Below are 15,136 nucleotides of genomic sequence, written 5' to 3'. Positions count from 1 at the left end.
TCTTTTCACTTTCATCCACTACAAATAATAAATAAGTAAATAAATAAATATGCTTTTCACTTTTGTCATTTAGATATTAAGGAAATCTTCAAGCAACTTTTAAGTTTTTCTCTTTTTGACCTTCCAAATTATGATATATGTGCCTTCCTAATTAACAAACCAAATAATACAGCTGTACTTAACGGCAATATTAAAATCTATTAAAAAAATGTATGGGAAATTGAATTAGTATAACTTTTTCAATACAATGAAAGAAAGATTGATGATAAAGAAAGTACAATGTGAGTGAGTGGGTGTGTTAAAATAGAAATATTTTCTTATAAATTAAAATTAATTTGTATACATTTTTATATAACCTTTTAAGTTATGAAAAAAAGAATTTTGTAATTTTTTATAATTTAATAAAAAACCGTATAGAGAAAGGTATTATTGGTGTGTGAATGTGTGGGATGCAGAAAGGAGGTGGAAAAGGTGTAAGTAAAAATTTTGGTGGGAACTTTTGAGGGTCAATAATTGAATTGAATCACCTGGGCACGTGAGCAGAATGAGGTTAAGCGTTGTAGAAAAGCCAAACGTGGAATCTAAACGTAAAAGTAAGGGAAAGCGAAACAGCAGCAGCTATAGAGTTAGGTATAGTAAGTAAAAGTGATTACCACACTGACACATCGTGTTCAAGTTTCAAAACTCTGTGTTTCAGTTTACCAATAACCATTTTAAATTATTTCTGTAAATATTATTAGTTCCCAGGTAAACAATATCCAGAATCACTTTAGTATAAAGTGCTTATTATTACTTTTTATTATTCCAGTTACCTACCAAGTATCAAAGTGTAATGAAATTTATTGAATTTAAGACATGTCTTATTTTGACTATCATTAATATAAAAACGATCTTTGTCGTGACTTTATTTAGGTATGAAGTAATAAAATATATGTAAAAAATTGTAAGGTAACCTTATTTTGAAAATGTGGAACAATTTTATGTCCAATCGTTTGTATAAATTTTTTCTTATATTTATATTCATAGGTTATCTTTTTTTTTCTCTCTTTATGGACAAACATGTCACAACACTCTTATAATCTGGGAATTCATCTAATGTGATTATATGACGGTAGTTTGATGGTACTTTTTTTATTAAGTATTATTTTTTAGTAATGAATATATAATGAAAAATACTTTTATCTCATTGCTTTCGCTGTTTAGGATTGTTACTAAAATTTGAATTTTCATTTGTGATTATGATTGTTTTTTTTTTTTGGGAAATTTGGTTATAACTTTGCATGAATGTCTTTTTTGTTATACCATGTTATCAAAATTAAACATTAGTTTTTACCTTGATTCATTTTTTAACTAATAAAAAAATATCATGAAATGTGTATTTTTGAATGTGTTTTTAGTTAAGGCATGAGTCAGAAAAATATTTTATGTTACATGCTTTGTTTTAATTTTTTATGATGAAATGCCAATAAAGAAAAAAAAAATCATTTTTTTTATAATTTGAACTATATATTAAGTATATAGCTGTTTTGAGTTGTTATATATTTTTATTTGCAAATTTAAAAAGAATACAATAAATATACAAAATAAGATCCTATTATTAAAGTGGAGGGTGTTAAAAGTAACATTTTCTCTGTTTTAAAGCTACAGTTATCATAGCTTAATGTACACATGTTAACAAAAACATCCATCATCATAACTATAGACTAAAATAAGTTTATTTTCAATGCGACACTTTTTTTTAAAAATGGAATGCTTAATAAATATATGAATAAAGATATAACAAAATAATACCAATGTTATATTAAATTAGTATGATTTAAAGAAAAAAAAAACTAAATTAATTAAAGACAAACTCTTATAAAGGAGGGAATAGAAAAAGAGATGTAGAAGAGGGAGGAATGTCATGACTCAACTAAAAAAATCTGTAATTTGCATATTTGCATGGCTCTCTGTATATTTATCTTGAAGGAGAGAAAAGATACATTTTTTTTTCACAGAAACCCACTAGGAAATAATACATAGAAATAATACATAAATATTTTTGATGAGTATTGAAAGTAAATATTGAAGTATAATAAATGTGAGTGTATGATAATGTGGAAGAAATTGAAAAATGAGATATGAACAGGGAAAGAAAGGGAAGGTACAAAAGGTAAAGAGGAGACTTATGTTATCTTCTTTGACAAGATTCCATACATATTTAAATTGATTTTATTGATAGAAGAAATATAGCAGTGCTTTAATCTCTCTGTTACCGAGGGACATAGTAATTTGGTTTGAAATTGCAGATATCTTTGTTGATTACATAATAATTCAATCCACCAACTTAGCTGATATTGTTTGGAATGGTGAAAAATGTAAAGTCAGAAAAGAAGAAATGAAGGGTCCAAGACTGCACCTTCTTTCTCTTGTGCTTCCTTTTAATTGGATACGCGCCATCAGTGTCAGAAAAACCTGAACTCTTTCTCTGCATCACTAACACAATAAAATCACAAACACACCTACAAACATATAGTCACGGGTTTGCCTTGAAATACCCTTATTTCACACTCCTCCACACACCTACTTACAGACACTTATTCTCCCACACGTTTATGTCTATATACTACTTTTTCTGTCACCATCATTTTTTAGTTTACCCTCTCACCAGTAATATTATTTTAATTCTTTCTCATTACCAAAACCACATCCGTTTCTCTCTCCCCTCCTTTATAGCACCATTCCTTCATTCCTTCCCATGCTCGCTCACTCACTCACACACTATCACTCTCTCTCTCTCTCTCTCTCTCTTTCTCTCTCATCTCTTTTTCTTCTCTTCTCAATGGCTCTTCTACTTGATAACTGTGACAGCATTTTGCTCTCTTTGGACACACACAAATCAGTTCCTGCACCTTTTCTTACCAAAACATATCAACTTGTCGATGATCCCTCCACCGACCACATCGTCTCTTGGGGCGAGGACGACGCCACCTTCGTTGTCTGGCGGCCCCCAGAGTTTGCTAGAGACCTTCTCCCCAACTACTTCAAACACAACAACTTCTCAAGCTTTGTTCGCCAACTCAACACCTATGTATGTCTCTCTACTCACTCCATTTTTTTCTTTCTCACATCATTCTTTTTATATACAATATACCTTCTTTATATCTCTCAAAACATCACCTGAAACTCAATATATCAGACAAAACTTACCCAGAGTTCTTTAACCCGGTTTTGGTGTTATTTTATTTTATTCTTTCTGTGTTTCTGGCGTGATGATTATTCTTTATGGAAAATCTGATTAATAAACCTGATAGATGACTTTTTATGGAATGCTCTTTTCAACCCGTTTTTTTCTCTCTCTCTTTTCTCTTCATAAAACATCTTTAAAAACAGTATCTTTTATGTTGTTCTATCATTAGGGAATTGAAATTCTTTCTCGATAGACAAAAATTTACATTGAAGATCAATATGAGCTATCAGAATGTGATTTACAATAGCCATACATAAGTTTTGTATGAATCTAAACGCGCTTTTCGGCGAATATTCAAACTGTGATTTACCACAAGGAGACTGGCCTTCTGCCAGACTTGGTTCCGGTTTAATCCCTGTAGCTTAAAGATGTTACATTTTTTCATGCTTCTGATTAACCAACTCGGTTTTACATTGTTTTGAAATAGGGTTTCAGAAAGATTGTGCCTGATAGATGGGAGTTTGCTAATGAGTTCTTCAAGAAAGGAGAGAAGCACTTGTTGTGCGAGATCCACAGAAGGAAAACCCATCAGCAGCATCAGCAACAGGTGCAAGGCATGCACCATCATCAGTTTGGACTCAATGTTCCCCCTTTCTTTCCCTTCCACAACAGACTCAGCGTGTCCCCTCCACATGACTCGGACGAGTTAGCCAATTGGTTCGACTCGCCCCCTAGAGGAGTTGCAAGTAGAAACAACATCATCAACGACAACACCACCAGCTACAACACTGTCACTGCACTTTCTGAGGACAACGAAAGACTGAGGAGAAGCAACAACATGCTCATGTCAGAGCTCGCACACATGAAGAAGCTTTACAACGACATCATCTACTTTGTTCAAAACCATGTCAAACCCGTGGCTCCAAGCAACACTTACCCTTCTCTTCTACTATGCAATAACAGCAATAACAACAGCATATCATCGCAACCCTCTCACATAAACAACGTTTCAACAGTTCAGAGACGGGTGAAACAATTCGTGGCGTGTTATTCCAACAACAGTAAGCAAGCGCGTGCTGTGAACTCTCCCACTAACAGCTCCATCACCATCGTGGAAGATGAACCTAGCAGTAACAGCAGCAAGACCAAGCTTTTCGGAGTGTCTCTTCAATCCAAGAAAAGGGTGCACTCCGAGTACGGATCTAACAATCTTCAAAGTTCAGAAACCAATAAGGCGCGTTTGGTGGTGGAAAATGATGATTTGTTTGGCTTAAATCTCATGCCCCCTTCAACCTGTTAGTCACACTCCTCCCCAAATTCTTAACTTCAGACGAATCTTGCCATTTCCTTTTAAACGCTTCACATATATGTATGTATAAATATGAAAATATATATATATAATTTTTTTCCTTGATCCCTGGTTTAAGTTTTGAAGAAGGCAACTGATGTTGATGGAGACGCGCGTGTGTGTGGAGGTTATATTGAATATTGTGTATCTATCATTTTGGCTAATATTGTCATGATGAAGAAGAATGATTGTTAAAAAGGAATACTAATGGAGTATAGTATAGATATGACAAGAAGGGAGAGATATAATAGTTAAATTTTATTGTGGATTTGAAATTGAAAACTGAAAAGCATCAAAATTGATGGAGATGGTTGGATGGAAAGATGTGAAGTTAAAGGAAAGTATAAATGTTTTCAACAACTGTGGGTGGTGGAGTTGAGTTTATGCTCTGAACTGTGGTGCAACTCATTGGTATGATGGGAATTTTTGTCTTTCATCGGTTGAAGTTCTTCTTTTATGAGTTGCACGAATGAGTTGCATTAATGAGAAAGAGGGTGCTTACAGTTTTCTTGGGGAAAAAGCTGAGGACTGAGAATGTTACAGGCTGGCCGGAAGTAAAAGACACGATTTTTCTCTCTGGGGCTTTCTTGACCAAGCCCCATTAATGGCTTCCGTTTACGAAGTGAGGTACGCGAAACGAAGCACTTTGCATCGCAATTCAAAAACTGATCCACTGACGGGTGATGTTACAAAGATTTATTATTATTATTATACTAATAAAGGAACTGACAGCAAATGACAAAGAAATATTCATAAAAAATGCCATTGGTAGTAGGATTTGTTTGTGGATGCTATCATTGTTCTCTCATTAATTTATACATTAGACAATAATAATTCATTAACAATCAGAGATAGTACTATGATTTCAAGAAAAGAAAAAGAAAAATAGTTGTGTGATACTTCCGATGTTGTTGTTTTTTTCTCTCTTATCGTTATACGTGTTTCTTCCTTAAAAATAAAAAATATTACCTTCAAATCATCCTATGATAAGAAATAGTTTGTTTGACTTCTAGTTTGATAGTAAGGGAAAAATAGGTTTGTAAATAAATACCAAATAAAGTGGTGGAAGATGAATAAAAGTTACAAATAAGTGAATTTTAATTTTTTTATCTTTATTTCACTTTTATCACATATTTATATTATTTTTATTTTGTTATGGAGATCGGATTAACTGGTTTAACTACAAAATTTGATCTAACGTCCATATATTAGAATCTGTTAAATAGATAATATTGTGTAACACAAAACTTTGTATTGAAATAAGATTGTTTATTAAGAAATAATTATAAAACGAAAATTTTCTATTTAAGAAGGTTATACAAATGATTCCCTCTTTTGAATATGGTTTTGTAGAAGTAAATAGAAAATGGTACTGTTATTTTAAAAAATTGAAGGTAAAAGCTAATAAATAATGATGAATAAGATAAAAGTAAAAGAAATTGGCAATGGCATAATAGATAACAGCGTTGTTTGGTTTGGCAGCTTCTTGTGCGGTATGTTACTGTCTTCTTTCAGCGTCTGACATGGGAACACAGCTTATACCTTTCTTCTTCCATTCCATGCCTCTCACTGTTCCCACTTTCTGAATTCTTATTTTCTTTTTACCCATCAACTCTTCTCAATTATCAACTAAACCATAAATATATAATTTAATATATTATTTATCTTTAACTAGGGTTGAATATGATGTTTGAAAAAATAGGGGGTAAAAGGAAGAACCGGAGAGAGAGAGAAATTGGTTGGTGTGATGTTTTGACAGTGAATAATGTGTGTATGCATCTTCAAACTTTTACACAGAGTATTATGGTTGGTTGATTGGCTTTACCAGACCAGATTTAGACCTAATTATGTTACCATGAATGGATCATATAAACCTAAGATTAGGTGGGTCCATCTACAGCTATGCCGCGTTCACTGGAACCCATATTCACTTTTTTTTAAACTAACAAATAAATAAATTAAATTAAGAGAATATGTTTGCCATTTTTGGAGAGACTCATTATAAAAAACGGTTTAATTAATTTTAGCAGTATTTTTAACTGAGGTTTTATAACATTATTTTTTCAATATATTATTTGAAAAATTTATAGTTGTTAGTTTTTCTTTGATAAAAAATTAATTAAAAATATTCCAATTTATCAATATAAAAAAAAAAGATACTCTGCCCTCACTCCACAATGCATGTCGTGCTCATTACCAAAATTTACCCAAAAACAAAACTCTCTCTCTCTCTCTCTCTCTCTCTCTCTCTCTCTCTCTCTCTCTCTCTCTCTCTCTCTCTCTCTCTCTCTCTCTCTCTCTCTCTCTCTCTCTCTCTCCTCTCTCTCTCTCTCTCTCTCTCTCTCTCTCTCTCTCTCTCTCTCTCTCTCTCTCTCTCTCTCTCTCTCTCTCTCTCTCTCTCTCTCTCTCTCTCTCTCTCTCTCTCTCTCTCTCTCTCTCTCTCTCTCTCTCTCTCTCTCTCTCTCTCTCTCTCTCTCTCTCTCTCTCTCTCTCTCTCTCTCTCTCTCTCTCTCTCTCTCTCTCTCTCTCTCTCTCTCTCTCTCTCTCTCTCTCTCTCTCTCTCTCTCTCTCTCTCTCTCTCTCTCTCTCTCTCTCTCTCTCTCTCTCTCTCTCTCTCTCTCTCTCTCTCTCTCTCTCTCTCTCTCTCTCTCTCTCTCTCTCTCTCTCTCTCTCTCTCTCTCTCTCTCTCTCTCTCTCTCTCTCTCTCTCTCTCTCTCTCTCTCTCTCTCTCTCTCTCTCTCTCTCTCTCTCTCTCTCTCTCTCTCTCTCTCTCTCTCTCTCTCTCTCTCTCTCTCTCTCCTCTCTCTCTCTCTCTCTCTCTCTCTCTCTCTCTCTCTCTCTCTCTCTCTCTCTCTCTCTCTCTCTCTCTCTCTCTCTCTCTCTCTCTCTCTCTCTCTCTCTCTCTCTCTCTCTCTCTCTCTCTCTCTCTCTCTCTCTCTCTCTCTCTCTCTCTCTCTCTCTCTCTCTCTCTCTCTCTCTCTCTCTCTCTCTCTCTCTCTCTCTCTCTGCAGACTTCATAGATGAAGAAGCTTCTATTCTAATTTCTGGAACGCAGAGAAAGTTCAAAAAAATCACCTCATATCACATGACCTTCGCTACACCAAATTATAACTTAGTTAAAATGTTTGATTTTAGTTAGAACTGTTTATGTTTTAGTTGAACTCAAAAGTTTGTCTTTGTTATATACACCCTAATCTCAATCTTGTAAGTACAGGATGATTAAGATGATTAGGACCTTAATTAATGAATTCAAAGTTACATATTAAATAAAGAGACTCATATTAAAAAGAAAGAATCACAAGTTTATAATCATGAGATTTTAAATTAGAGTTAATACATTAGAAAATAATAAGAGATAAATACACATATAAATGAAAGTGAAGTCTCCTAAAAGTAATATAGATCGAAGATTTACTTATTAGTGTATAAGATCTTTTCATTAACAGTTATAAAAGGATATTTTGTTTCAATTAGGAGATAAAAAAAAAGGAATATGTAGTAGTTTAAATTAAATAAAATGTGTTAAAAAATAAATTTTTTCTTTATTATTTATTTATTTGTTTTTATCATAATTAAAATTAAGTATTATAATAATAAATTAATGACCTGATTATTATGTCTTTAAATATTAATAAAATGTTTACAATATACTAACTTATATCTTATTGTTTGTGTAAACAATTTACTAGCAAATATTTATATTAATTATAATCGGAATATTTTGGTTGCCTTTATATGAAAAGTTTAACTTTCGTATGTTTTTATCTTTTTGGTAAAAAACAAACATCTACTTGATATTATGAAAACAAAAAATATCCAGTTGGTACTAATACAAAGAAATCCATTCATTTTTTTTTTTGAAGAAAAATCTTAAATATGGATCTTATTAACGAGTGATCACATACGACCATCGCAATCTGTTTACATCTATTCAACATAAAAAAAATTAAAATATAAAATAAATTAAGATTTATCAAATAAAAAAGTAGAAAAACTAGAGGTTGATTATATTTTTCTTTTAGGTTTAATAGGTTCGGAGGTCCCTATATTTGTGGGTTCGTTTCAATTGGGTCCTCCAATTTTGAAAGTGATCAATTTGGTCCCTAATTTAACAAAATTGAGTCAATAATACCCTTTCCGTTAAATGCAATAGACGTCATTAACTTTTTAAACATGTGGTATGTTGAAACATCCTTCAAATAAAACTGTGCCACCTGCAAATAAAAGGATGCCTCAACATACCACATGTTTAAAAAGTTAATGACGTCCATTGCATTTAACGGAAAGGGTATTATTGACTCAATTTTGTTAAATTAGGGACCAAATTGATCACTTTCAAAATTGGAGGACCCAATTGAAACGAACCCACAAATATAAGGACCTCCGAACCTATTAAACCTTTCTTTTATTAGTGAGTAAATAAATGTCAATATCTATAACATAATTTTCTTAAAATGTATCATATAACGGACAATGGAATAAAATCAAAGCATCCATCACTTTTTTTCTGAAAAGAAATTCAGTTCACAACTATTTTAACTATTTCATCACTCTCACTATAATATAGGAATGCTACATATTACGGTATGGTTAATTTTTATATAACATAAATTTAATTTGAAAAGCAAATTATAAAACCCAACTACAACATAGAACATAATTATATAGTAATGTCTCATTATCTCACAATATGGGACAATTTCATATGAAATTAATATTAATATACCATGTTGAATTAAAACATTAAAACATTAAATTTATGAATCTGTGTCTACTTATATCTTGTTTTTTTAATTCATCTTTGATTAATTTCGAATCATTATGTAAAATCTTTTTTCTTTGCCTTATACAAAAATAATGTTCTTTACAAAGTCAAAGAGGTGCCGTGTAAAAATTTCAATTCCAACTTTACGAATTTCTTCAACCTTTGGACTTCAAAATGTTCATTGTCTTTCTCTTAATACTCGTCTTTCATAATATGAGTGGAAGTTGTACATACAACGTTTAAGTTAGCTCAAAACGTCAACAAATATTAAGTATAATTAATAAAAACGTAAATATACTTTAATGATTATGCTATTTATAATATAATTTATTATATAGATGGATTTTTATCTGAATGAACCTAAACTTGGGTCCAGTTACTCATTTGTCTTATCTAAATAAATATTTAATCATATTTTGCTAAGTTACATAATAATTTATTACGTAATTGGTTTTTGTATATCGAAAGTTAGTCGACTAGGTATGCAGACAAAATGTTTATATACTGACATTTAGAACATATTCATTTGTGTTTTGTGGTGTATCTTTCTAAAAGGAGACCGATACTTGTGAGAGAGAATACACCATCATATACAATATATATATATATATAAAAGAAACCCTTTGCATCTATAAAATAATTAATTCTACATAGAAATAGATACATGTTTAGATCAGAAATCTAGCTAAAGCATAAGACAGAGAAAGACAGAGCCAAACTTTGTCGTTGATTCGAACTAGGTTATAGGTATACATATACACATGATATGGCCGGAGATTAGTTCAAAAACAATCTATATATATTCAAAGTTCCTTCAAAAAGGTTCTGTTTCTATACATATACCATTACTTAATTGGATAAATCCCACGACCAAATTGCACACTCATAATCGACAAGAACAACATTTTGTCTTCACATACAAACATTTGCCTAATCACATTTTGGTACTCATCCAGATTCATACATAAATTCACGTACGCGAGATTTAATTGAAACAGATTTAAAAGACTTAGTTAGCCATAAGAACTCAATTCAACATTTAAGAGACTTTTACAATATTAACGATGCTAAAAAGTAAAAATAATATTTATCTTTAGTTTAGAAGCATCTACATTAATATTCGATGGTATGTTATATAGAACTATCTTCAAAGAAAGATACTTTTGAGAACAAAAAAGTTTCTTCTAATGCATGCGTATACATCTAGTATACATATTTTAAACAAAAAGAAAAATACTATTCATTCTAATTTTTGCTTTTGACTTGTAGATAGGTTGAAGTGTTTCTTTGATTTTCTGTCTTTATAATTATATTTTCCCTAATAATAATAATAATAATAATAATTAATGATACTATACACAAAAACGTATCATTTTTGCATGCTAAGTTGAATTACAAAGCAAACGTTGAAAAGAAACTTTGTGGAAGAATTAATGTTCATATCTCATCCTAATAGAAACATTTGATTTTCTACACATATTCCTTACATTTTATCCCCAAGAAAATCATTCTAGCATGCATTAGAGTTAACGTTAAAAAGTGAGAACAAGAGAGAGATTTCCTTTTTTATATCTTCAATCACTTTTCTTCTTCTTCTTCTTTTCTCTCTCTCTTTTCCTATCCTTTTATTTGTTTTTTTTCTTTCTTTATCTCTTAAAGTTACCCACACACGACTTCTATGGGGACAAAAGATAGACCCTTCTATTTATGTGATAACATGAGATACGTTAATAATAATAGAACGACCGAGAAGGTTTTTTTTTTTTCATTTTTATTCTATATCATATTACTAATCATGCACTTACAGAAAACACTTAACTTTTTGGTGATTTAACTTAAAGAAAAAGCAAAGGGAAGTGTTAGGTAGTCTATTTGATTTGATACTGGCCTAAGAATTTCACCAGTTAGCATAAAGAAAGCTAAAATTTGATGAATGATCAAGAACATTAATTCTCGCGCATGCATGGTCGACCTCACATGTCTTAGAGTGGGACCCTTCTTGTGTTCTTATCAGTACAATTAAGTCTTAACGTTTTCACTTGCCTTTCACAAAATAATATATCACTCAATTATCTTCGTAACCTACACATCTACTATTCTTAAGCTATGTTTATTGGTCAGCTCCATAATCACATTTCATATCACTAACGAGTGATTTAAGAAAATAATTCATGGAAAAAAGATAACACTAATAATTATGTCTTATTTTTAGTTGATGTCAAATCTTTATCATACTCCTTCACGTTGATATATATATATATATATATATATATATATATATATATATATATATATATATATATATATATATATATATATATATATATATATATATATATATATATATATATATATATATATATATATATATATATATATATATATATATAACTTGTAACTAAACGTTGACGTGTGTTCGATAATTCTAATACTATATTGAAAAATAAACTTTTAAATTTAATTCAATCTTACAAAATAAAATATTTACATCCATTTGTGTCTTAACTTTAATAGATGGAAAGTTTTCAATACATCCTAAGAAATTGACTTTTAAGATAATAATTTTGAGGTATTATAAGATGTCCAATTTTTTTTTTATTCAAAAAGTGAAATTTAGATTTATATTTGAATTCTTATAAACAAATAGTTTCAAAAATTAATGTTACACTTGCACATGAAAATGGTGAATTTGTATCAATATTTTATTTTATTTTTTAAAAAAAATATGAACTCGAGGGTCTTGTCTTTTTTAAGAGAAAAACAAGAGTCAGATGACCACACTATTGCCATAGCTAGCTAGGAAGAGGCAATAATGGGGAACATAAAGTCTGTTGGATCACATGCATTTCACAATCTTTTTCTTCTTCTTCTTCTCCTTCTCTTCTTTTGATAATGTGGGTGAAACATGTTTAAAGATAGAAAGAAAGAAAAAAAGACAATAAAGTTGATTACTAAGCAACAAAAATGAAAAAAGAAGAATAATAAGAAGAAAGGTGTTACATGCATCCACATATATATTCCACTACACTGAAGTGATGGATCTGCTGCAACCATAGCTAGCTTCTCCAAAATCGAAGGGATATTCTGTGAGCTGATGAAGCACGTTCGTAACTTCCTTCAGCTTCTGGGTCCCTCCTCATCATTTCCTGCGTCTATTTCAACGACCCACCTCTCTCTCTCACCTTCATAACTTTGTAAGGCATATCCTTAAAGTGCATTTTTTTCTCATATATATATATATATATATATATATATATATATATATATATATATATATATATATGTATGTATATATTCATATATCATGGATGCCATCCAATAATGCATGCATGGCTGTATCTGCATGCACCATGTTTATCTAAACTACATATGACATGGATAATACCCTAACTGATATCATCGTATCAGTTCTCGGTAAAGAAACAAAGATATCGCAGTTGGTTTGTTCTATTATTATGTCGTGAAAGGGAAATCATTGAATTCCCTCATTGCTGGGAATTAAAACACTAGTTTTTTAAAATCATGGTTCTTTCCAGTGACGATATAGTAATTAATTAGTCTAACTATTAAATGATTTTTAGTTTCATTTCTTCATTTATATTTCAATAACTTAATTATATGAAGAAACCATAACAAAAACAAGGATGGTTGATTGAATAAAGCAGATAGGAAAATTAATAAAATGTTGCAGGAAGTGCTCATGTTTATGCGATTCTGAAAAATAAATGTGTGTATATAGAAGTTATATTTTATTAAAGATAATGTTGTGAAAGCCATTTTCTGAAGTTTATCATTTTCCATAATATATATAATAATAATAAAAATATGTTATTGCCACCTAGCTTTCCACTAAATAATAGCCCTTCTGGCTAAGTCAATCATGTCTGATGTAAAGTTCTCTTTGGCAACTGAGATGAGTGTCTCATTCAATCTACCAGCAGATTAATTCACCGTTTGCCTGTTCCTTAAATTCTGCAGAACATTTATTTTCTAATTATAGTGTTTGAGGAACACACCAACTTAATTAAGATGGCCTTCGGGGTCCATAAATTGTTTATCTGTAACTATAGTAAATGTGCTATCGGAGATTTTACATTATGAAATTCAAATTCATAAATGTAAGATCTTTTTTATTCTGCAAAACTGGCTTTTCAGAGTTGAATTATTTCCAAATTTAAATTTTGAAATATTCCTTTACTTAGACAAGGACTGCATAATGCATGACTGTTGCAGAAGGTGGAACCACAACAGCATCTTATTAATTATTATGACGGGTTTGGTGTTGGCTTTATTTGCAGAACAAAAGAAGAAGCTGTTTTCATGTCCCACTAAACCCTATATATATATATATATATATATATATATATATATATATATATATATATATATATATATATATATATATATATATATATATATATATATATATATATATATATATATATATATATATATATATATATATATATATATATATATATATATATATATATATTTATGTGTGTGTAAAGGAAAAGCATAAATGGCTGCAACAATTAGAAGGATATCTGAGAAAGCTAGTTTTAGACAGTGGACACAAGCTAGAGATACAAATATTGGTTTCAGAGTTTCAGCTTTAATATGAAACCAAAAAAAAAACAATACTCCAAACAAAAAGACTCTGAAATTATCAGAACTATAGATGGATATGAAGGACGAATGATGTATAGCAATTGCATATGTTATATACCGTATTATAGTAATGGAAATTATGCAGAATACATATATTTGACTATTTCTTTTGTTTACTGTGTACATCAGCTAGTCATGAAAGTAAAAGAAATTCTTAATAACTTCTTTGAAGCCTAAATCATGCTTTTTACTTTTAGGATTTATTTTATTTGAATCAATTTTAACGTGCTATATATATGTCTCGATTATACTGAAACCGAAGCTTATAAAAATGCGGTAGCAATTTCGTAGTTTTAAGAAAAGTATCTGTCTCGATTGTCCAGAATCCGATGTCTAAAGCCGCTACTGCCTCAGTTCTGAGAACACCCGAGGCAGAAAACCTCAGACATTTAATAGTGCGGTAGCAATTTCGTAATTTTAGGAAAAAATATATGCCTCAGTTGTCCAATAACCGATGCCTAATGGTGCTAGTGCCTCGTTTCTGAGAACACCCGAGTTAATAAGCTGATATTTCTGCACACCTTTCAAAATTCTGCACTCCAAAACCCTAAACGTTTCTTTCCTAAACCACTAAGCCACAAACCCATCCCATTTTCTTTGCATTTTTGCCACTGCCAAGGCGGTCCTCTCCATGGCGGCATCAGTGGCCGCCACTGCAATGGTCATTCGTTCGGTAGCCAGCGAGATCCTTCCGTCGAATGACGAGCCCTTGACTGCGGCGTGTATCTCCAAGCCGCTCTAGATCGGCGAGTGCTCCGTCGTAGCCGCGGCGGCGTTTGAGCGGGAGCAAGGGGTTGGACCAGAACGTCGGCGTGAAATACGCGGTGAGGAGCGGAGGCGGGCGGTTGGTAATCTGCATCAAGGGAGGAGGGCGAATCTGCTGGAGGCGCGAGCTGGGAGGCTTGGGCTGTTGAATGGGAGGAGGCGTTGCGATGCAGTCGTGCGCAGGTTCTGCTGGGCTTGCGGCTGTTGTGGGTTTGGGTTCTGAGGTTGGGCCTGTGGTTGGGGTTGGGGCTGGGCTGTGACGGTGGCGGTGGCTGAGGGTGAGGATGATCAAAGGTGGATTTTTTAATGATGGGTTTGGAGATCTTTTGAGAAAGCTTGTTGAGGTGCCTGAGATATTGATCCCTGGTGTTGGTGGTGTTGCTAGCAGAGCTTGTGGTAGGAGGGACGCGTTGGAGGA

General features: G+C 31.8%; 1 protein-coding gene across 1 annotated transcript; it reads left to right on the top strand.

The window, feature by feature from the left end:
* Positions 1-2,594: 2,594 nt before the first annotated feature.
* LOC108337324 (heat stress transcription factor B-4) lies at positions 2,595-4,583 on the top strand. Its single transcript, XM_017573824.2, has 2 exons — positions 2,595-3,070; positions 3,657-4,583. The coding sequence occupies exons 1-2, from the start codon at positions 2,738-2,740 to the stop codon at positions 4,467-4,469; spliced, it is 1,146 nt and encodes a 381-aa protein (XP_017429313.1). The 5' UTR covers positions 2,595-2,737; the 3' UTR covers positions 4,470-4,583.
* The last annotated feature ends 10,553 nt before the right edge of the window (positions 4,584-15,136 follow it).

Source organism: Vigna angularis, chromosome 7 (genome assembly GCF_016808095.1).
Source record: "Vigna angularis cultivar LongXiaoDou No.4 chromosome 7, ASM1680809v1, whole genome shotgun sequence".
NCBI classification, from domain to species: Eukaryota; Viridiplantae; Streptophyta; class Magnoliopsida; order Fabales; family Fabaceae; genus Vigna; species Vigna angularis.
This window is presented reverse-complemented; position numbering and strand designations above follow the sequence as displayed.